Source organism: Perca fluviatilis, chromosome 2 (assembly GCF_010015445.1).
Source record: "Perca fluviatilis chromosome 2, GENO_Pfluv_1.0, whole genome shotgun sequence".
Classification (NCBI taxonomy): domain Eukaryota; kingdom Metazoa; phylum Chordata; class Actinopteri; order Perciformes; family Percidae; genus Perca; species Perca fluviatilis.
The window spans coordinates 38,114,490-38,138,914 of NC_053113.1; the positions used below are offsets into that span (position 1 = coordinate 38,114,490).

At 41.5% G+C, this 24,425-nt stretch overlaps 1 protein-coding gene across 5 annotated transcripts in view; it reads left to right on the top strand.

Annotated features, from left to right (window-relative positions):
- The window catches only part of robo1 (roundabout, axon guidance receptor, homolog 1 (Drosophila)), a 369,807-nt gene that overhangs the window by 179,506 nt on the left and 165,876 nt on the right, over positions 1-24,425 (top strand). The window contains exon 1 of one of the 5 annotated variants that reach the window (XM_039826477.1): positions 13,393-14,095. The exons of the other annotated variants lie outside the window; for them this stretch is intronic. Within the exon in view, the coding sequence (XP_039682411.1) occupies positions 13,900-14,095 (196 nt within the window). The 5' untranslated portion in view covers positions 13,393-13,899. Of the gene's footprint in view, positions 1-13,392; positions 14,096-24,425 lie in introns of those variants that run through there. 5 annotated transcript variants of the gene reach the window in all.

A 24,425-nucleotide genomic window follows, 5' to 3' on the forward strand; every position in this document is an offset into this window, starting at 1 on the left:
TGCTCATATCTGCCTGATGAATGGCATACAGAGAAACCGGGTGGCTTTAGGCTTTTTCCTAATGGGGCCAAGTAAGCCCACTATCCAAGCTGTGCAAAGAAAATGGGCCCATTAATCACAGAGCCACCACCATTATCTCCATATGATTATTCTCCTCATGTGTTGGCTTACTCTTAGCTGCACAGGAATTATTGTGACATCCTATGCTATTCTCCGCTCTTTCATCCTTTCTTCCTCCCCTCAAAGTAACTTGCAGGCTTACTTTTCAACTTAATCCGCCGTCTGCAGCCAAACTAAATCTATCCTGAGAGGAGATCTGGTTACGCATTCACTGTTTATTTCATGCAATTAAAAAGTGATTCTGTTGGAAGTTTGTATTAAAGGGATTAAAGGCTTATTGGTCTGTCAATTCACAGAGAGAGAGGAAACAGTGTAAACGAGTGGGAAAATAAAACTGATAGGAGGGTCTGAAGAGAGAGAGAGAGAGAGAGAGAGAGAGAGAGAGAGAGAGAGACTTGCGTGTTTTAAGCATTATGTCAGCATATATTTTAGGTATGCATGTGTGTTTACTTTGACCAATTAGTGAACGCAAACCCAATGCAGCCATTTTGGCATAACAAACCTGATCAATCATTAACATTTTGCTTTTGATCAAGGACACTGTAATTAGTCCCAATGAAACAGCATGAGGAGGATGTGCTCAAGGAAAGGATGGCATGAGCAGTCAGAGCTGTGGCCCTGACAGTCTCACAACATGAGACTCTACTGCCCTCTTTTGGAACTGGAAAGAACACCACTTCTATCGCAACTGGAACTGAAGCACCATACATGTGTGATACACAATGAAAGATTAGAAGATATACAGTATCAAACCTTACATTTTAAAAAGACAAGCATATAAAGATTAAGTAAATGTGTCGTGTTGCCTGTCACCAATACCAAGACAGTGGCGTGCGTTAAAGATGCATACATGAATATATATTTTGTGCAACCATTTTGAATAAGGAATTAATCCAACTGCAACTTTGATTTCTTGTTTTTCTCGTTGTTGCTGTCAAGTTTTTAGAAATGGGGAGCCAACTGGTTTCTTACGTTGTCTGTTAGAAATGTAAGGGTTCAAAGAAGTTTCAATTTGAACTTAAATCAACAGTAGGTACTGTATTAGGTAGGAAACATGCACACAAGATGACTACAAGCAGTCAGTGAGTCTCAGATCCCGGCTAAAGGTTTAGGTTTGTTTGCTGGTAAAGAGTGCCACCTCGTGGCCAGAGGTTTTATTTCACATATCCTTCCAATTATCTTCTGCCTCACACAACAGCAGGTACTAAAGTTTGATTTACAAATAAATATAGCTTCAATATTTTTATGTGTGAGTGAATTCCCATACAATTTTATGATGTAGAGGTTTTTATGTGGACAACTTTTGCAGCCCTTAAGAGGTTTTGTTTTCTGGCATATGCAATATTTTAGTTGCAGGACAAAAGATCATGAGACAGTTTTATTTGAAGAGTCCCTCTGTGCAACACAAAATGTAATAGGAAGGACACACACATATACACACACACGTGTGTGTGTGTGTATATGTGTATACCTCTCCTCTCCTAAAAATTGTACTCGTCAGTCTGCCTGTATATCCAAAGCTCTCCAGAAGCAGAACAATGATGCACACCTCTTATAAAAAGCACACTTTTATTCATTTTTATGAGCTGACTCATGTTTCAGACTCAATTGCTTTCAGAGAAATAAAGCAGTTAATATTGTTGTGTTGAACATTTTTGTGCTATGCACTGTAAGCTGTCCTTGGGTTACAACAAATCAAATCACCGCTGTGTCAATGACACCAATGTTCTCTGTGATTGTGTGTCTCACATGCTCCTCTCCTCTACCTGATCGACTCAAGAAAGGGCTCGCCCTTGAATCTCTCAGAGGGTTGTGTTCATGTATACGATCTGTGAATAATTTATTCCAATCAATTCGTGGTGTAAGTGATCTTGTAGATAGAGAGAGGCTGATTTACAGATCTAATCTAGAAGTGTCTATTTCAGAACCCAGCTGCCAGGTGTCACTTCCGACACCTAAGCCCAGATCTGCCTCGAGTTTCCCTGCGCTCCCTCGGGTGGAAGCTGTGGCTTGGGTTAATATTGACTGAACCCAACACTGCCTCCTGCTGGGCGATAGTCATATTACAGCAGCTGACCGCAGCAGCACCCTCCTTACATCTGCTGTATATTTGGCTGCTCTTTTGAAGCTTGTACGGCTCTGCTCTTAATGCTCTAACACCTTTTATATGACACCAGATGTTTCACCTGGTTCTCATCACACACCCCAGTGAACACAAACTGCAGCAGAAGGCTCTTTAGAGACACATTGAATCACAGGCACGGAGCATTAAAAGATGCAGATCCACAGTTATGACAGTCCCATAACCATGAATGAGGCACATTTACACCAAGGGTTATGTGATTAGCACATATGTACTTGGGGGGGGGGGGGGAGCCAGGGCCAGTGTGTCTGGGGTTCAGATAGTGTGTTTCCACGGATTTTGTGTGGACTCTGCAAAAGACTCTACAACTGCAGGTGTCTTAAATGCAACCTCACTAAAGGGGCTCCACTGCACTGTTAACGGGCACATATCAAACATAATTTACAACTTAAGTCCTGCTGGCAGCTGTTTTTGTGTGAGCATAAGCACCATGTTGAAAGAGGATGAGCAAATTTGGCCTTGCTGTGAGTGTGAACCTGTTCTGTGTGAGTATGTTTACAGGAAAAAGACAGGGAAAGATTAAATGGTACTGTCCATGCATTATGCAAACTCAGAAATCTATTCTGAATACTTTTCAATTACCTCAGTTACTTTTTATTCTATATTTGAAGCATAGTAGTTGCAGTACAAATGGGAAAATAGTGAAAAATGAAGAAAATGGTTTAGGGTTTGGTTGCTCAGACGTCTTTATTTGTGGCACATTTTAATGAAGACTCTTTAAATATGATATAGTATTTATATAGTAGTATTTATTCACTTTCATTGTTTTCCAGTATTAAAAGTATAACCTTAGTAGTATTAACAAAGTATTAACAATAAAAATACATCATTTGTTATGCATTTGAATCCAGTTACACTTTGATAACATAGATACAGTGAACATGAGTGGTTCTAGACAGAGCGCATGTACATGTGTGCAAGAAGATCCAAAAAGAGAGATTGCATGTTTATGTGGGAGAAATGGGGAATATGTATTTATGCAAAATAAGAGACATACTGCAAACATGAAGCATGTACTGAGACAGAGAGCTAGAGTAAGGGAGACAAAGCGGGATGTAGAGTCTAATGCTGAGTATTCAGAAGTGGTTATGGTCCAGATGGCCCTGCAGCAACGGCAGCTGTAAATCACAATGTGTTGTGCGATCTGGACGATAGTGCTGCAGGCTGGAATCTCACTGCAAGGTGAGACCGCTGACGACAGCCATTACAGGGAATGAAACCAGGAGTGTGGGGTGGAGGGCGGGGAGGCAAATGACTTTAGCCCAGTTTGTCTCTATAAAAGAGCAGATGCTAGCATTAGTACAGCAGTTCGTTATCATAAAATCTTATGATATAAGCAACACTCTGCTGTATTTAGTCAATCTACTTTTCTCTTAAATGTCAATGTTATAGATTTTGTGAAAATGTCCTACATTTCTTTCCTAAGCTGCCGCAAAATCACAAACAGTTTGACTGCTGCAATCACAAACACCATCCGTGAAACCTGCACCAATGATTATTTTCATTGTCGTTTAATCTGTTGATTATTTTCTCCATTTAATCGATAAGTTTGTTCTATAAAATGTCAGAAAAGGGTGAAAAATGCCATCAGTGTTTTCCAAAGACATCGTCCTCAAATGTCTTGTTTTGTCCACAACTCAAAGGTATCCAGTTGGCTGTCACAGAGGAGAGAAGAAACTAGAACATATTCACATTTAAGAAGCTGGAATCAGAGAATCTTTACTGAAACCGATTAACTGGTTATCAAAATAGTTGGTGAATAATTTAATAGTTGACTAACTACCTAAACTAATCGATTAATCCTTGCAGCTCTAAACCGTATAGAGAGATTACATTTCAGTAACCCAAATAGAGCAACCCCTTCCAATGTATGTACTATATATTAGTTCTGATGTAGTATGTGAGCTGAGAATGTGTAGCTACAGTTCATGTGTGCAAGGTGTTTCTTTCCCTGTATGTCCTATGTCTTCATAGGTGTATGTGATCACATGTTTTTCCCTGCACACATTAACCTTCAGCCAGGTTGTTCCTGTGACTGTTCATTGATTGGAGAGGTGCGTGTGTGTGTGTGTGTGTGTGTGTGTGTGTGTGTGTGTGTGTGTGTGTGTGTGTGTGTGTGTGTGTGTGTGTGTGTGTGTGTGTGTGTGTGTGTGTGTGTGTGTGTGTGTGTGTGTGTGTGTGTGTGTGTGTGTGAAGACAGACAGAGGGCTGGATGGAGGTGTGGGTTGGGACAGTGGTGTTGATTGAGAGGACCATCGTAACCTGGCTATGCGAGGAATGCTGGGTGTGGCCCTGTTCATCATCTGCCATACATGCTGATCATAACTCATTCAGAAACAGCAGGGACTTTGCAGCAGATGCATTGATACGTCTTTCCAAGTAGCCCCCCCCCCTCCCCGAAGGGGCATGCACACACTGAGTTACTGGCAAAGATCTTGTACTAAACTGTATTTACAACGTGTAGATTAAATGTCACTGAGCTGCGTGCCATGCAGTAATTCTTAGCTCGGGTCAACACCCCATTTCTATAAATGTAGATAGATTCTGATTTCTCTTTGCATTCTGGAGGTCAAGACAGTAATGAAATATGAATCGCTTGGAACTCTGGTATGCAGGTTGGAAAAAAAAAAAAGAAATCTGTCATCACACAGTGTCACTGTACAGCCAGAGTCCTGATGGCTAATTTATGCCCCATCTGTCTTCCTCCAAAGCCCTATAATTAAAATTCAAATCAAATTCACTGAAAAGACATACTTTTATAAAGTTATTAAAACACATTCAGATTTACCCTACTTGATTTATTGCATGTGCCAAGTGAAATGTTAAGTTACTGTAACAGATTAGCTGCTCTTACAAGCTTCACACCTCTCCCAGTCAAACTGGCGACTGCCGTGGGTACTGCAGACTTAAAGGAATAGATGGACATTTTGAGAATTTAGTTTTTGCCTTTTGCTCTCTTGTAGTTAGTTGAGGGAATTGATAAATATATATTTCAAGTCTTTGTGCTAAGCTAACATTTTGCTGGCTGTAATAATAAAAATAATAATGCTGTGAAGTCCAACAGTAGATGAAAGTGTGGTTGCTGCAACAGATTGGCAGCTACTATGCAACTATGCTAAGTTTAATACCACTTTCAATTGAGTATTGAGCAGCTATGCTTTATTTGTTCATGTTAAAGGGTAAGCTGTGGCCTGCTGTGCATGCTACTGACTTGAATACCACTGTTCAGCTCAAGAAACATTCTCTCTCTGCGTTACGTGCAACAACAGATATTCAAATCATCAAGTTTTCAAAATGACATTTCTGACTCTACAGTTTGCGCCAGCTTTTTCTTCTTTTTTCCCCTGCATGTGTGAGTGCATCAGTGGCAGAAAGTGGGTGCCAGTCCCCCCCCCGAATCTCTTGCTGTGCTCCAAGCTGTGTGCTAGTGTCGCCTGTTCATCCCTGCTGGGTGTCTTTGTACCACCCATCAACCCTGCTGTCACGTCATGTTGGCCAGAATGTGAGCTTCATAAACGCCATACTGACATGGAGGAGAGAGGGAACAAAATATAAAAGGGAAATTAATTTTCAAGGCTTTATTGTGGCTTAGCTGTGAGAGATGCATGAAACACTGCCATGCAGTAATCTTCAATAACATTTTCTGTGTCTGCTTTCCGCTTGACAATCAATAAATATTAAGCTCAAGAGAGTGATATTGTTAAATATGACATTTAGAGAGAACATGAGTAAGATAGGGAAAGAAAGAAGCCCCCAACTTGACCAGGGTTTATTACACGCAACAGGGCGTCCGTTATTAAATCATTTTAATGCAAGGTCATACAGAGAATATCTCTCGGTTTGTAGAAACAATGTGTGCATGGGTGTGTTTTCCCCTCAGCTCCTGAAGCTATTTAACACCATTAGGCAGCAATATCCAGCCAGAAATGTTGCCCCACTAAAACACGTGTGCAGGGATATACTGCTAATACTAAGCATTTTGATGAAGTACATTTCTAACCATAAGCATTTCATCTTGCTTAGTCCTGGGGGGGGTAGTCATTTGATCTGAGGTTATGAGGATTGCAACGGTGAGCAGTTCGTTCAAGCAGGGTGCTGCAAGTCTGTAGCTGCACTGAACAGTCAGAGAAAGAGGACAGGGAGCCAGCTGTAGCTGGTGCACAGCGCTGGGGTGATAGTTGTAAGAGCTATTTATCCATTTATTTGCCTTTGTGGTTATTTAGGTGTAATACACTTTTTTGTACACTGGGTGGCAGTTACCTATAATGGGACTGTAAATATGCAGGAAGACCTTATCAGTGACTCAAATGGTTAAGCTGGTTGGTTAAGCTTCCTAACTGTGTGATTGATTGATGTTCTACCTGAATGCCAGAAACTTTGGAAATATCTGTAAGCAATCAATGAAGCGGAAAAGGTAACCGTCTCAGAAGCCAGGTTTCCATTTCCGTATGTTTATACACATTTTCAGGTATGTAAACGGTAACATTTTATAAAACTTCCTCAATTGCACAAACGAGGTGTTACGCTCACTCAAGATGGTTTTTGCTTTCGTCGAAAAACAGTTGATTCGCTAAATGAGATGTAGAAAACACCTTTGATGGATAAGTTCTGACGTAGCAAACATTTAATTCACAGGACTGATCAGCTGTTTCCGCTGTCACCGTTTTCTGGATGCTCCCCTATAGGGCTGGACGATAAATCGAAAATGTAGCATCATCGAAATTCTGAAGCTGTAATCGACGTATTTTTCCCATGACGATAATTTCGATAATTTTTATAAAACTAAAATGTGACTTTTTTCACAAGACATTCTCATTTCAAGCAATGTGTGCTTTCATTTCAATTTATACTTTTCAATAAATAGCCATAATAATTCCCGCTTTGTGTTTCCTTCAATTATTTTAAAATAACAAAAATAAGCACTTTTGAATTAGAAGAAATATTGCACCTTCAATGTTTGAGCCTATTTACAGTATAAACCTTGCCAATGAACTATGAGGACAAAAAAAAAGAATCACAAAAAAGTGTAATTATCGTTCATTTATCGTTATCGAGCAAAAATGTGCAATTAATCGTGAAACATGGCCAATACTCATAAAGTAACAATTAAAACCAAATTCCTGAAGACCTTTCCATTTTCCTCTCGTAGATGGGCTGGATACAGGCCAAGGCAACTTGTTTTTGTTTCCGTTTAGCACCCTCTACTTTACCTCCTCTGTTTACTGGCCGATTACAGCCATGCGAAGCCTATAGTGGCAACTTCTGACCAAACTATGCTGTAGCCTAGTTTATCCGCTCCAAACCAGTTAATAGAAACGCAACTAACTACAACTACATTTCTTTTCTTTTATTCAACATTCAACAGGTTTGAAAATTGAATGGAAACACAGCTTATTGGATTTATTGGAAAGCCACTACAATAGTGACTTCCCTCTCTGTTTTGCAGTTTTGCATTGAATATATTTGAGTCTCTGGAGTTAGAGCCAAAGACCCCCGGGGAAGAGTGTGCTACCGTAGCTTAGCCTTGAGAACTGGCTCCTCTGCATCGAAAGTTAAAGTCGGATGGAGTCGGGGGATGTTGGTGAGGAACAAGGTTTTCAAAGTTTTTTTTTTAAATGGTAGTTTTCAAAGGTTAATTGTTCATCCAATTTTAAACCAAGACTTGTACAGAGCTAGAGAAGGAATGTTGTCATCAAAAAAAGAGAAACATGTCATGGGCCAGTGTGGGACCTGGTATTCGATTACGCCTCATCCTTGCTTTTGTCCCTCAAGGCAGATTTTAAAACGCAATATGTTTGAGGCTTAGTTTGGGACAGCTTCCTTTTTGCTATCAGCATAAAAATTGAAAGACGACTCATGCCTTACTGTTGACACAAACAACTGAAAGCATGTAGAGGATGGCAAGATAAGGCAGAGGTTTGACCCTGTGGCACCACAACTGACAAGATGTGTGCAGGAGCTGTGAATTCTGCCAGATGCAGTAGATAGACACGTCCAGGGTGGTGCCAGAGATCAAAAGTGTTGTGGCGTTATAGAGGAACTAGACAAGGCTGCTCTATAACATTTAGTTTGAGGAGGAGCACTGTCAGCAGATCCGCTACCAAATCACAAACAGTTTCTCAGATATATTCTTATTCATATTTGCCCAGATGGGTGGTTCAAATGACCTCATGTTGAAAACTAGATGTAGCTTGGCAGCAGTGTCATGGTAACCAGCTGTGAAATTGCCTATAATTGTAATGGTATTTAGCAAAACTGCCAGAGCTAGTCACCATGTGTGACTTTGTGAGTGAGTTTAAGTCAGTATGTAATATGTATGTGATTCATGTGTGCGTTGTTTTAATTTTTTTAGCACAGGGCCCACACAGCGATAGTGCAGAAGTTACATTATGATGTATATTACACACACACACACACATACATTACAGCAGACATGTTGGGGAAATAAACAACATTTGGGATATATGTTTTATGCATATTAGAATAACATTTAAGACTATGATTAATATACAACAGAATATATGAATATTACAACAGATATGTTGCATGTTAGCAACAGCATTCACTGAGAAATGACTCAATGGGACCAGTTTGACTTGTAAAGTAATAAGAAATGTTAGCATCCGTTAGCATTTCAGGTGTTTGCGGTTCAACTTGAACACAATAAAATAATGACCGTTTCTTAGTGATGTCTGCATAGCATGTCGACGCTTGCCTCTTTTCTCTCTCAGTGCACAAAACAGAATAAGCTGTCTTAAGTCCATAATAACTGTGCTGTTGACGTGTTGACGTAATAATCTTTTATCAATGTAGCCTTTCTCTGTAAGAAAGTTATTTGTGTGTTTTTACTTGGCATGTTATCTACCTGTGGTATTCCCTTTGGCTCGGAATAAACATGAGGCTAATCTCCTAAGGCTGCATATTAACAAAGATACACTTCAGCTTAAAAACATACACATTAAGCTACCTGTAGACAATTTTTGAATGCTGCCTCTGTTGTAACTTGCCACGCCATTTATTCTCCCTGCATAGAATTTGCAGTTGGCATTAGCAGTGACATTTCGCAGGTAGTAGGAATGTTAGATTGGCGTCCTGAGGGGTTGAAGTGGCCCGTCCTCACTGCAGTGGTAATTATTCCAGAGGCCTAATCATTAGAGAGCTGTTTTAATCAGATTTCCATCAGTGGCTAATGTAACATGATTAATTACATCTCCAGCAGCATGGTCCTTAAGGGCCACTACATCAGGATTACATGACCGACAAATAGGGACACGTTTGTAGGGCATTGTCCACACCATTCAACAAAATAAGAACATCAGGGGATCAGACCTGATTTGAGAACAATATATGTAGAGGGAGACTCACATTCTATATTGTATAATAGCTTGTGATATAAAGCATTCACTAAACATGTCAGTGTACAGATTTATGTTTCCGTCTTCTCCAAACTGACCTCTCACACTGTAATTTCCCATTTATTTGGATTACATTGTGTTGGTTCAGGAGCAGTTTACACTTGGTAATGGCATTTTACACAACGGTAATGAAGGGCATATGGGGGAGACATGGGAGGGCAGAGGGGGGAGGTGCTGCTGACACTTCCAGTTTCCCATGTTAACCTGCACTCACCTGCCTCCTGACAGCCCGGGCAGGTGGAGGAAACGAGCGGTGTAACTCTAAACCCTGACTTGCTGAGCTCAGTTTTTTTTATACAAAAATAGTTTTGTGTGTGTGTGTGTGTGTGTGTGTGTGTGTTGTATATTGTATACATTTTAAACATAATAGAGTTTGCATTTGTAAGAGCCTTTAATGAAAATATGTGGTAATTTGTGGGATAATTCAGGATAGTATTTGGTAGCATACAAACCACAATTTACAGTATAATTGTGTTGTATGAATCAGGTACCAATAAAGTACTGCTACTTAAAGGTCCCATGGCCAACCCATGAGAGAGAGACATCATGGCTTTCAAATGAGCAAAGTGGCAGTTGGTCAAGGCCACACCCCCACCCTCCACCTTGCCCCCCCCTCTCTCCTCCTTAATAGCTACAGACACAGAAATGGCACATCCTAAAGGAAAGCTCATTGTGGGACTTACAGTGGCTGTAATTCTGCACCAAGGCTGAATTTCGGGAAAGAGACTTCAGATACAGTATTAGGGGACCACTAAAGTCTATATAAAAGAGACTTCAGATACAGTATTAGGAGACCACTAAGGCCTATATAAAAGAGACTTCAGATACAGTATTAGGGGACCACTAAGGCCTATATAAAAGAGACTTCAGATACAGTATTAGGGGACCACTAAGGTCTATATAAAAGAGACTTCAGATACAGTATTAGGGGACCACTAAGGTCTATATAAAAGAGACTTCAGATACAGTATTAGGGGACCACTAAGGTCTATATAAAAGAGACTTCAGATATAGTATTAGGGGACCACTAAAGGTCTATATAAAAGAGACTTCAGATACAGTATTAGGGGACCACTAAGGTCTATATAAAAGAGACTTCAGATATAGTATTAGGGGACCACTAAGGTCTATATAAAAGAGACTTCAGATATAGTATTAGGGGACCACTAAGGTCTATATAAAAGAGACTTCAGATACAGTATTAGGGGACCACTAAGGTCTATATAAAAGAGACTTCAGATACAGTATTAGGGGACCACTAAGGTCTATATAAAAGACACTTCAGATATAGTATTAGGGGACCACTAAGGTCTATATAAAAGAGACTTCAGATACAGTATTAGGGGACCACTAAGGTCTATAGAAAAGCATCCAAAGAGCACCATGTCATGGGACCTTTACAAACAAGACTATGGGGAACAAGGGAATGAGAATTGGGCATTTTGGAGGATGGGACAAATAAGTTATAACAATACTACTAAGTATTTTTGTAAATAGTACTTACGGGGTACAGTACTAGAAAACAAAAGTATTAGAAAAAACACAACACTGATATTCTGAGCAACCTATCAAGTATGTCCAGTTATAATATGCTACCAAAAGTGTGGAGGGTTCGGTAAGTTTTGTTGTACCCCAAAGGTACTCAGTATTTACAAAAATGAATAATTATTGGGTTTTATCTATTTCTCATTTCCTCTAAAATGGCCAATTGTTACACTTTTGTTCCCCATAGTCTTGTTTTCTTCCTCTCTACCGGCATTGTAGTAGTAGTAGTAGTAGTAGTAGTAGTAGTAGAAGGAGTAGGAACCATGGAGAAGGACTTTCAGTCGGCACCAAGGTGCTTCTGGAAAACCGTCGGCCACCTCAGGAGGGGGAAGTGGGGAACCATCCAAGTTGTACAGTAAGGAGGGGACGCTGTTGACCTCGACTGAGGAGGTAATAGGGCGGTGGAAGGAGCACTTTGAGGAACTCCTAAATCCAACTAATACTCCCTCTATGTCAGAGGCAGAGCTGGAGGATGATGGGGGATTGTCGTCAGGTCCCCCAGGAGATACTGTGGGAGGTGCTGCGGGAGTATGGGGCGAGGAGGTCCCATCTCAGGGCCATCCGATCTCTGTATGACCAAAGTGAGAGCTGTGTCCGGGTTCTCTGCAGTAAGTCAGACTTGTTTTGAGGGTTGGCCTCCGCCAGGGCTGCGCTTTGTCACCAATCCTGTTTTTTTATATTTATGGAGAGGATATCGAGGCGTAGTCGGGGTGGGCTGGGGATCTCACCGCTGCTCTTTGCAGATGATGTGGTCCTGATGACATCATCGGCCTGTGACCTTCAGCATTCACTGGATGACTTCGCAGCCGAGTGTGAAGCGGCTGGGATGAGGATCAGCACCTCTAAATCTGAGGCCATGGTTCTCAGCAGGAAACCAATGGAGTGCCTTCTCCAGGTAGGGAATGAGTCCTTACCCCAAGTGAAGGAGTTCAAATACCTTGGGGTCTTGTTCACGAGTGAGGGGACAATGGAGCGGGAGATTGGTCGGAGAATCGGCGCAGCGGGGGCGGTATTTTCCTACCCTCACCTATGGTCATGAAGGCTGGGTCATGACCGAAAGAACAAGATCCAGGGTACAAGCAGCCGAAATTCCTCAGGAGGGTGGCTGGTGTCTCCCTTAGAGATAGGGTGAGAAGCTCAGTCATCCGTGAGGAGCTCGGAGTAGAGCCGCTGCTCCTTTGGGTCGAAAGGAGCCAGTTGAGGTGGTTCGGGCATCTGGTAAGGATGCCCCCTGGGCGCCTCCCTAGGGGAGGTGTTCCAGGCAGGTCCAGCTGGGAGGAGGCCTCGGGGGAAGACCCAGGACTAGGTGGAGGGATTACATCTCCAACCTGGCCTAGTTTGGGGTCCCCTGCTGGAGCTGCTGCCCTTTGCGACCTGACCTCGGATAAGCAGACGAAGATGGATGGATGGACGTTGATGGAAGTGATAGCTTCTTTTGCTCAATATTTTGAAGAAACTATGCATAGCTTCTGCATTTACAGGATGTATAGTAACTCTTGAACTGATTTGTAAAGCTGATATGGTTCAAACATCTTTTCTAAATTGTGTTGCAGATATTAATTTGTAGCAATTGTGATTTAACTGTCGCACACTCAAACAACCAGTCAAACCGGTCTGCGTACTTGTCTATACAGGTGCATGTTGGTAGGGCATGCAGGTACGTTTTTTTTATTTTTTTTTATTTTTTTAATCTGGGAAAGCATTATATTACAGTAAACTTGCTTCAGTAGCACAGGCACACACGCACACACACACACACATATATGTATATATATATATATACACATATACACAAAGCATCATGGGCGTGCAAAAGCGCAAGAGCCATTGCACTTGAGAAATTGCCATTCACACCCCACACGCTTGTTTCACTCAGTCTCTCTCCTCCATATCTCCTTCCCTCCCTTCCTCCCTCCCTCGCTAGATGCACTCTCTCTCTCTCTCTCCCTCTTTCTCTCTCGCTCCATCTCTCTCTCTCTCTCAGACGCTCTGTTGACAAAGTCAAGGCTGCTCTGTAGTGAACTATCTCTGCGATTTATTCCTTATTTTCATATCAACACTGCTCTGATCTGAGACGAGTGGTAGGTGGACGCAGAGAGAGGGGGAGGACGCACATGCATTGACACACACTCCTGGACACACACACTCACTCAGTCACTGCCTGGTGTGGGTGACAAGAGTTGGCTGCTGCTGGATCAGTGATGTGTCTCCATCAGTGTCACCGGTCCACACTGTGACCTGGACAAGTTTTGCTCAGCAAGAGGGAAAATATTTTGCTTCTTCCTGTGCTATCTGTGCTCATGGGAGCTGTTACTACTGAGCTCAGTTTTGGGCTTTGACCAGGACTTCACTAAATACCTGCCTAATTCCAGGAGGAAAAAGAGGAAGAGTGCCGAGAGAGAAAAAAAAGACCAGATCAATATTACAGAGTGAAGCTCCAGAAATCCAGGCTTACTTTGCCTGTTTTCCAATGCTGGTCTGTGAAGCTATTGCCTTCAGAGGGATCATTCCGATTCCCCAGGTGGAGGCAGAGGAGGGGTGTCTGTGGTGAGTGTGTGACCCCTCTGGGGTTTAGTGTCGTGGCCCAGGGCCTGCGCTCCCCAGGAAGCCGAGTAGGAGGAGGACGTGTTGTTGTAGTTTTGGATCTCTCCGTTAAGCTGTGTAAGATATGACTGAATGTGGGGAAGCACTCCCCATGGCCCTGGACTCTCTGCCGTAGCCCCGACGCAAGCTTCAGAGGCCGGCATGGCTGGCAGGCGGATGCCCCTACTGCTGCTGGTGGTGCTGGCGCAGGTGCTGAGTGGAGTCTGTGTGCCAGGGGACGGCTCGGGGAAGTACAAGGGAAGCTGGAGGTGGAAAGGTGAAAGGAGCCGTGAGTAACTCCTCCTCCCTCTGCTACACTTTATTCGCTTTGCTTCCTCTTCGCTTCCTTTCCTTGTTCCTCTAGCATTTCTTTCACCATATAAAAATACCAATGGGGTCAAACCTCTTTTCTTCCCTGCTTTTTTGTTTTACTATTCTTTTTCAGTCCCTGGACTCTTGACGTGAGATCCAGAAAGCAGTAAACATTGCATGCCATTTTGATTACTCTGGTTGCTGTTTGAGTCTCAGCTCATTTCTCTGCGACAGGCATCTGGATATGAGAGTGAAATAAATCGTCTATATGAGGCCAGCGACCTTGGCATGTGTTGCCAGCTTTAAGAGGTATCAATATGTACGTGACTGTGAGAGTGCCTCTCTGCTGTTGGATTTGCTGCAAGTTGCAACTCCTAGTTTATTATCCCTCTCCCTGTGCTCCTCTTTCTCTCAGCATCACTCTAATATTCCTGGATGAATTTCTCTCAGGGTCTCATTCGTAGTCATTAATTGATCAGTGTTGAGTTGTAAAAAGCTACTCAGAGTGATGGGACTGCCTATTTCCTCAGAGTAAAAGCTGAGTGGAGTTCTGAGTGAGTTCATTATATATGCTGACACGTGAGTGCATGGATGTTGGGAGGAGAGGGGATGTTCAAATGAACCGAGAGCTGCGGTTGTTTCAGGACGTAGATGCTGCTGTCCCCGGGCTTTTTTTTTTTTGCTATGGGCTAATGGGATTGTTTGGCATGCCACCACTGCTTGACGCTGAGTGATGAAGTGGGGAGTTTGTCCCTTTGTGTCCGTCCCCTCTGTGGAGGTTAAAGGGAGATCGCTATCTTGATACTGTTCCAAGATTAAATGACTGGAATGGGATAGAAGAGGCACTAAGTCAAGCTGGAGCGGGTCCCTTGCCTTCCCAAGGAGACATAAGCTGGTCTCAGGGTGGCACAGAAAGCGATCCCTTTTTCAGTTTAAGAATGCAATGACACTGGAAGTCTTGTGTTAGTGTAATATTTAGCTACTTGAAGATATGATTTCTTACTGTGTAAAGTGGTTTAAAATCCAACAGTTTTGTATCAGCTCACTGTTAATAATGTTTACGTCAACACAGCTCAAATATGAGTTTCAGTGAACAGTGAACTGGGAGGACATTTAGGGATTTTGGTTTGCTGCTAAAACCAATTCATGCATTCTACAGTATCTTCAATTTGAAAATATTCTATTTGGGTTTTTATAGGGATCTGAGCATGATGCGTATTGAGTGTTTGGCCAGTCCACCAGCAGAAAATTGTGCTGGGAGACAAGATGGAAGTGGAATGTGAGCTTTTTTACTTCACAAAAACCTGCATCACTTCTGAAAGTACTTCACCAAAACTCTGTGCACTCTATAAAATATACTATCGAAAGTAAGGTTTGATTTGTAGCTGTTGATAAAATATAGGAAAATTAAATTTACGACTGACAGCTTGAGCTTTGTTATATATTTTTAGAGTGGTTCTATACCCTGACCCCGACCTTTTACTCTCTTGCACAAGAGACACTGCTCATACAGTACTTAATACATTCTCGCTGTCAATCAACTTCATTGATAACGTGTGTTTCTAATGCCCGAGTAATAAATTCATGGTGTGGTTAGGAGCTCTGTGCCATCTTTACCTGAACCAACACCTCTCTGTGAACCTGGAACAGAGAGACTCACACTTATGAACATTAATGTCCAGTTACATGTTTCACTCAGTTACTCAGTTACTGGAAACGCAGGTGTGCAATGCTGCTTTGACTTCTAGCTCTGAATCCAGGACCACATTTCAAACATAGAACTGTTTTCTAACAATGGGCTGGCGTACTCCTCAGTGATGGTGCAACTTTAACTACTATGCGTTTTTTTTATTGTTTTAATATTTTTTGAACATACAGAACTGACAAACACAATTGAACAAGAACAACAACCCTCTCCCACCCCCCACCCTCTGCGGTCTCGAGGAAAGAAAAACAGGAATCAGGAATCACACCTTGCCTAGTCTCTTTCCTCTAATTGCTTCTAGGTGTTTTTAACTTTATTTAAAGCTTCTATAACCAATATTCCAAATTAAAAATTGATTAAATGACTACTTCAAGAAGGGGGGTTGCTTTACAGCCCACAACCTCACGGTTTTCTCTTACCACTCTCATCAACTCAGTGCTATTTACTTATGCAGCAGGCAGCTGTTTCCAGCTGTAAAATAGTGGAGCGCAAAGCCTTCATATGTCATCACTATGAAGATCAACCCTATGAAATGCATACATATTTATTTAGAAAGATGCTGCATGAACGGGTTCGTATCATATCGTACAGAACTTATGCACAACAATTCATAAGATATCCTACAGAATTGCGGCGAGGGCCGGCCGCTCAAGTGACAGCCGGCCACATGACCGTTAAGTTTAACGGTGAGGCCCTGGTCATTTAAGCGGCAGTAGAGAGCACAGTGAGGTCCCGGTCGTTTTAGAGGCCGTTGCTGTTAAGTTAAGCCACCAAAACCACTAGTTAAGAAAGATTAGGAAAAGTTTGTGGTTTGGGTTAAAACACGGGTCCCCTTAAGTAGTACTCCCGGGACACAAACACCCGTTGCTTGGGTGAAAGTCTTCTGTTTTTCCCCGAACTTCTTCCGGGACATGAACTCCACTGCCCACAACCTCCTCCCTACACAGCTTTATGCAGCAGGCAGCTGTTTCCAGCTGTTAAATAGTGGAGCGCAAAGCCTTCATATGTCATCACTATGAAGATCAACCCTATGAAATGCATACATATTTATTTAGAAAGATGCTGCATGAACGGGTTTGTATCATATCGTACAGAACTTATGCACAACAATTCATAAGATATCCTACAGAATTCCAGCGAGGGCCGTCATTGTGCTGAATACAGTTATAAATACGTGGAATACATACAATTTCCAGTGCATTACTTTTCTTAGCTATATGTACAAATAGTTCATGAGAACATCCTGTAATACAGCACTGTAATTTAGTCAGAGGCATTTAAACATCATTAAAATGGATCCATCTTTATTGCATCCCAGCGCATGTATGATATAATCATCAGGACCTTTCTCTTGTTAGTGTTTTCTAATCTCGTCACCTTTACCAGCACATGGAAAAAAATGCTTTATCTGTAATAACCACTAAAATTTGATTCCTTTTACCTTTGAAAATGTGTGTGGGTTTATCTCTCTCGTCTCTTATATTCTGAATGTGGCATGCTGCAGTCTGCACACAAAAGTTCCATTTGGCAGCCCACAAATAATACAGTGATATGCATGAGGGCAGCCTGCGGATATAAGTGATAATGTCACCAGCTATTATGTGCTACCTGAGAGTGAATCTCTTCCACAGTAAGAAAAAAGCAGAGCTCCTCTCTCTGACAGAGCTATATCTCTACATTTATAGTTCATGTAAGCACACAATCTCTATCCCTCTTGTCTCAAAATCTCAGACACACACACACACACACACACACACACACACACACACACACACACACACACACACACACACACACACACACGTACACTGGCCAGTACATACAGAACCCACAGTAGGAGTAATACATAAAGTGGGATTTCTGCATGCGTTTCTGTGTGTGCATGTGGGAATGTGATAAATAAAATATCACATTTTCTATTTTTAGTGACAAGTTGTCTCCTCGAGTCCACACAGCTTAGATATGTCCCTTTCTGCAATCCTTTCCTTAACATCTTTAACTTTTACTTGCCAGACAAGTTGAAAGACTACTCAGGAGTGGGTTCGTTGTGTTGTTGCAAGCAGATGTACTGACCCCCTTTCAAAATGACATCATTGTGCATAATTATTACAGTATATTTTCAGTATTCATGCATAAAGATGAGCTTTGGTCCAACTTGTACTTGTACAGAGAGGCCCACCAGCCTCGTGCTGTTTGCTGATGTGTTGGTTCTCCTCTCTGACAGAGCCTCATCCCCATGATGGATGAGGAAGATTATAGGATTTACAGCTGATTTACTCTGCACGGGATGCTAATAGAAGCTACAGAAACACGACTGGCTGCCTCTCAGAATTCAATCAAAGTACAAGACACTTATTTCTTTCAGATATACCAAGTACCCAGAGCTTTTCCATGGATATAATTTAAAGTCTGCATATTTTTTGTGCTTATTACTGCAAGAAAAGTAAATAGAAATGTAGACAGATATAAATGGTTTGTCATTTGTGTGACAAAAGTGTTAGGGCCTGGAAGACTGTCATGGCAAATGATCTAGCAATGTGCTGTTGAGATGGTGTTTGTTCTACCTACAGTACAGTAGGGTTTGGCCTGGATAAGTGTGTGGTTTCATTTGAATGAATGAGTGAATTGGTGAATTGGTGAATGAGCAAGTTTGTGCTTTGTGTTTGCAACTGTACCAACACTACCATTGTAAATATCAGTTTAAGCTGTAGACCTATTTTCCATGAGAGTTGCACATGCAGGGAAGTGATCTCATGTATCCAATAGATGGCAACAGTGACATGGCATTGGAGGGACTGGATGAGTGCTAATGAGCTGTGGACTGAATCCTGTGGTTTGGATCACAGGCATGTAAGACAATTATTACACATGCCTGTGTAAGGAATGTATGATGCCCAGCACTTGCCCTTCCATATCTAATAATTGATTTTAAAAACCTGTTGAAAAAATTTTGCATGTTAAATTATTCATACTCGCCCTCTAATTTACCATGAGAGGTGTTAATGAGCACCAGTGCCCAGATGTTTCTTTTTTTTCTTGGGGTCATTCTTCACTTCCTTCATCTAAGCTCTGTTCTTCACCACACCTTTCCCATTTCTCTCTAGCCAAGGATTTCTTTTTTTTTTTATTAGTTAACAATAAGCGGAGAATCTCAATTACTGCATGTCACAAAGTCAAGAACAAGGCTGTGGAAGGTCGATTAGAGGTGTGATGGGCTGGGTAAGGGGAGAAGATGCAGATGTTATCAGGGCATGCCTTGGGGTCAGTATCTGAATGTTCATCTCACCACTGTGCAATAAATGTAAGGTTCAGGACTCTCTCATTATTTGTGGAAAAATAAATATTTGTGTTTCACTTTGACAAAAGACGACCTCTGATAATGCATTACCTACTGTAAGTCTGTTTTGTTTTTTGCACACTTTAAAATCCTGCACAGCAAGTCTCTCAGTTTGAATGGGTATTGTGCAAAGAGACACAGCCCTTGGGTGTTTGTCGCATTCACGTAAAGGAAAACCACCTCGTATGCTATGAATTATGATAAGAATTGAAACTTTTTAGCAGAGCGAAGTGAAAAAACAGGTGGCCAGTGATCAGACATGGTCCATAAATATGGGGCTCTGACAGGCGTGGGCAAGAGTGAAAGCACAGGGATCTGGGATTCTGAGGATATGTAGGATCAAGGGTCATTAAGTGCTGAGGCAGGTCTTCAGAGGTTAAATATCAAAAGGTACCACTCCTCCGACTCCTTGAGGTTTTATTTCTCCTTTTTCACGCCACTTTCCCTTCAACAGTTTTACAGCCAAATGTTTACGCATACAAACGCCCTGGTTTCCACATCTGGCTCTGAGACATAAAATGAAAAATAAAATGCAAAGAAAAAAAAACCCACATGCTTTTACTTCACTTAACTTGTCATTTATATTCTGTTTTAGTCCTTACACCCCTTAGGTTGATGCCATTCACTTTGTAAACCTTATACCATTCTGGGCATTTCTGTGTGCTTTCATGCTGAGAAAGTGTCTCACATTTGCAATTGCATTTGCATAACAGCGTGAGACCACATTCATAAGCGTTTAAAATTGTTGGAGATGATATTAAGTGGCTGCTATTTCATTTATTTATTTATTTGTCCATATTGGCTGCTGACTCACATATTGGTTGGGTGTAAAAAGCAATGCATAAGCATATTGCCATTTATTATAACTAATGTAAGGATAAGGTTTCAGTAAGGTGTGTGTAAATGTGATGGAATAAGGTGTTCTTGAGGTCAGCGTTGCTTTTTAAATATTAAGCGTAAAGCTGAAACAAGTTTGGGCAGCTGTTGTTGGGTTAGCACAGTATCATAGGCTGTAAATTGCAAAATTGTATTTATAAATTTAAAACAAATGCTAAACTAAAAATGACTTTTTTAATGTTGAAATTATTGGAATTAGCTACCAAACAATGATATGCTGCTTTTTATGGCACCCAATCTAGGCAGATGAAGCTATGGTTGATAAATAACTGTTCCTATAGTGAAGAGACATCATTTATTTTTAATTAATGTAGCATTCTTTCCTCCAGTTTGGTGATTTTCTCCGTGTGAAACAGTTAGCGGTGTTTGCGAGTAGGAAGCCGGTGAAGGATCGTGTTTACGGCTGCACTGGTAAACCATACTGGTTGGTCAGGGTTTTCTTAGTCTCGCATTGCCAGACCTTCCTCCACAGTGCTGTGGAGGAGGGTCTGGCTAGTCCACACAGCATACTGGCATGGGAGAAAAACGTGCTCTGGTTCATTGGCATTTCTTTAAACCAATCACAATCGTCTTGGGCGGCACTAAGTGCCGGACGGAGACACGGTGCCTCTGCTAAATAGTCTCAGGAAGGAACTTGTTTTGGTGGAACATGTGTACGTTCAAAAGTAGTTTTAGTCGTGCAACAGAAAACTCCGATTGGACAGATAGTCTAGCTAGCTGTCTGGATTTACCCTGCAGAGATCTGAGGAGCAGTTAACCATAGTCCTCACAAATCCACCGGAGGTTAGAACGCCAACACAGAGACAGAGGAAGGTGACGGACATCCGGATTAAATGAGGGACATACGGTGGAATTTCCGGCGGCACCTGAACAATCCCCGGAAGTGGAACATTTCCGATATAGACTACTTTCTGCACTCCAGGAGGTGAATCTGGACAGGACAATGTGAATCTTTGGGCATATTATGCCGTCCTGCACGATGAAGCCTCACATTAAAAAGTGAAGAGAATACCTGGTTGTCTACACCCTCACCAGACCAACCGTGTAGTTAGCAGTGACAAGAACTGCAGTAAATGTTAAGTGAGCTGGTAAACGGGAAAGGTGAAAATGTGGGTGAAAAAAACCACCCAGTTAGACAAATGAGAACACACATCATATGTTTGCCCTTCTGGTAGTACAAAAAGTAATCATCAGCTTTCCTTAGCTATACTATTCCTGCCATTGTTTTAAAAGAAATACTTACTTACATTAAAATATTCACGTTTGACAGAATGAGTTCAATTTAAAGTGCAGTTTGTCGGCTCTTTCATTCCCATTTTCGCTGATGAGACAGCCATTTCTTTTGGCTTTCTGATATACATACTGTAGGGCATTCAGACAAAAATGCATGCATATAGGTCAGCCAGTCTGTCTGGCTGACAGCAGCAAAGTCTTCCATCCAACCACAGCAAAGCTGTTTACCATCCCAACAGCAGACCATCTTTACGCTCAAGGCACCGTGTTGTAAGCCTGTCTCAGATGCGTTTTGGTCTCGTCATTAACCAGAGGCATCATGGCTGAGCGTTGCACAAGTGGAGGTTTATGAGCAAGAAATGCTCCAATAGGGACTGGGGGAATTCCTGCTGTGTGACTGTTTGGTGTGATCACTGATGGAAATTCTATATAATTGTAATGGAAGACTTTAAAGTAGCAACTGCAGCTTTCATTTTATGTGAAGGATTGTTTTGTTCCTTTTGTATACCTTTTTTTCCACAATCCTTGGGCTTTTAGAACCCTTTCCCTGAATAAACAAAAACATATTTTCTCCCACAGAATGGTTTTGGAAATCAGCTTAATAGCTATTCCAATTCTGCCTGTCCGCATGGCTTCCGTAGTGGCAGATCCACATAAGTGTAAGCACAATCCAGCTGTGTCAGTGGTTGGTCTTCCACGGTGGGAACTGAGAAGGCCTTCGCATCAGCATCCCTCCGTCGCTGACACAGCATTTGCACACATCATTTGCTCACAACAATCCCCAGCTCTGTCTACCAGCATCCGCACGGTCACGATGGAAATACATTCCTCATAAAACACTGGTTAACTGTGAGCTTGTGTTGTGCATCTGTGTGGAGATATTCAAGCCATCTGTTTCCACAACACAGACAGGAGATTTTTCTTTGGGTTTGAAGTCGACGTCAATTGGCATCAGTAAAGGGAACGCAAGATCCAAGGTTGGGTATAGGTTACAGTGGTAATGTTCAGTTGAGCTTCATTCTCACCATATGTGGCAGTCTCAGAATTACACTTCAAGGTGTCCTATCTCCAACAGGTCCATGTGAATTTCTCGGCTTTGCCTCTATTTTAACATTTTTAAAGTTGCTGGAAATAACTATTAAAATGTATGGCATCGTCTTGCTGTAACAACGGTCAACTCTATTATACCAAGATAGAAATATATTGCTGACTTTTATGAGTGCAGTGTGAATAGGAGGAGCAATCAGAAATCACCCACAACTTATGAGTCGGTGAGAGGCCAGCCATGGCGGCGGCACTAATCAGCACTAATGAAGACTGGCAGTGGGGCCTCACACCATAAAACCTAAAATGAACTCCTCTTATTAATTTGCTAATTGGAAATCTGGAATGAGACAAGGTCAGTCTTATTTTACTGAACGGTCTCTTTTGTATCTTCACTTTGAAAAGACTGTGGGTAAAAGACGACTGATGAAAAGACGGTGATTATCCAAAGTGGCCACTGCATTCTGTTGTGTGTGCATATTTAATTTTGCATTCTCTTCTAAAATGCTGGAGCTATACAGCACTGAGAATACAGCACTGTTGCAGGATAAAAGTGAAACGGCACAGAAATCGTCCCACACCACATGAAGGCACTATTGGACATATTACCACCAGATGTCTGACACCATGGCATTTGTTCCCCCTCCGTAGCACTCTTGAATGCATGAATGTAACAAAAATGTTGTTGGTGTCTTTTATGATTTACAATGCCGTGGATTTATTGGAATAAAGCATGAAGAGTTGCAGTAGACATTGTACTGTGTGCAACCAATTACAACCTCAACTTTCAAGGACAGAATGGCTAGATTCTTAAGAATAAAAGAGCACTTTTCATGTGTCCAAGCTTAACACAAACACATGGCAATGTAATACCCTGCAGTGTAGCACATCAGTCCATAGCTGCAATCCAGAGAGTCACCTGCCACTAATACATTTGGCTGATTTTGTGTGTTGAAGGGGCCTTGACAGGAGGTGTGGAGAGTTGCACTTTGTCTTTTGTTGCATTTCTTGTCTTTTCGGGATTTACGATCTGCTTCTCACAGCCTCGCATTCCCATGTGTCATGTGACACTACTGCTTTGTAGCGAGCAAAAGTCGTTATGACCGAGAAGCCCGTTGCCGGGTTTATTCGACACTAGTAGTTCATGGAAAATGAGTAGGTATTTCTTTATTTTAGTTACAGATGTAAAAGTAAACATCAAAGGAAATGTTTAATTTCCCCATAAAGATGATCAGGGCATTAGTGTGACACAAGGAGAGCATATAAGATAACAGTTGACTTAACTGCATTTTGAATCATTTTGACTGTGACTCTGAATGTTATTTATGGATAATCAAGATAAGAAACAAAACTTTATATAGTCCCATTTGAGGCCACTCTTGACATAATTTCCATATGAATTATGGGCTTGGATGTCACAGCTGGTATCCATCTGTTTCCACACATACACACTTGCAGATGACTAATTCTACTGTCTATATGCAGAATGCTGAAAAACTTGATGCTCTTCACAGACGCCGACTTATCTTACATTGATGATTGTCATAATGAAACGTATAAATGAAGTAGAAGGGTTAATAAATATGTTGAAAGATATATATCCTCCAAAGTGAATTGTGTAAATCTCTTTGACAGGATTTAGTCCTGAAATGAGTTAGAGCAAATGGGTAATGAAATATTATGAATTGTGTTATAACCTATAATTATGTCATCACATGAACACCCTGTGGCATATATCGGGTGGAAACAAGCTTTGATTTAATGAGGTGACAGTTGTAAGGAGGCTGTTTTAAAGGTATATTTAAGGTCATATTGTCAGCAGCCATATATATATATATATATATATATATATATATATATATATATATATAAAATCCTCTGGACATTTTCAAACACGTGCCCATGTCTGCTTTACAAGTGTTTCTCTGAATTCCACGGGGGAAATGTATGGCTTAACCTGTCAGAAAACACACAGTCAGTTCACACATTGTAAATCTTGATCCCGCCTTCATCCTGAAGAATTTGGACTCAAAACTTGCCTTAGGTGATACTGACTACATTTCCTTCATCCTAAGCCTTTTTTTCACTCGA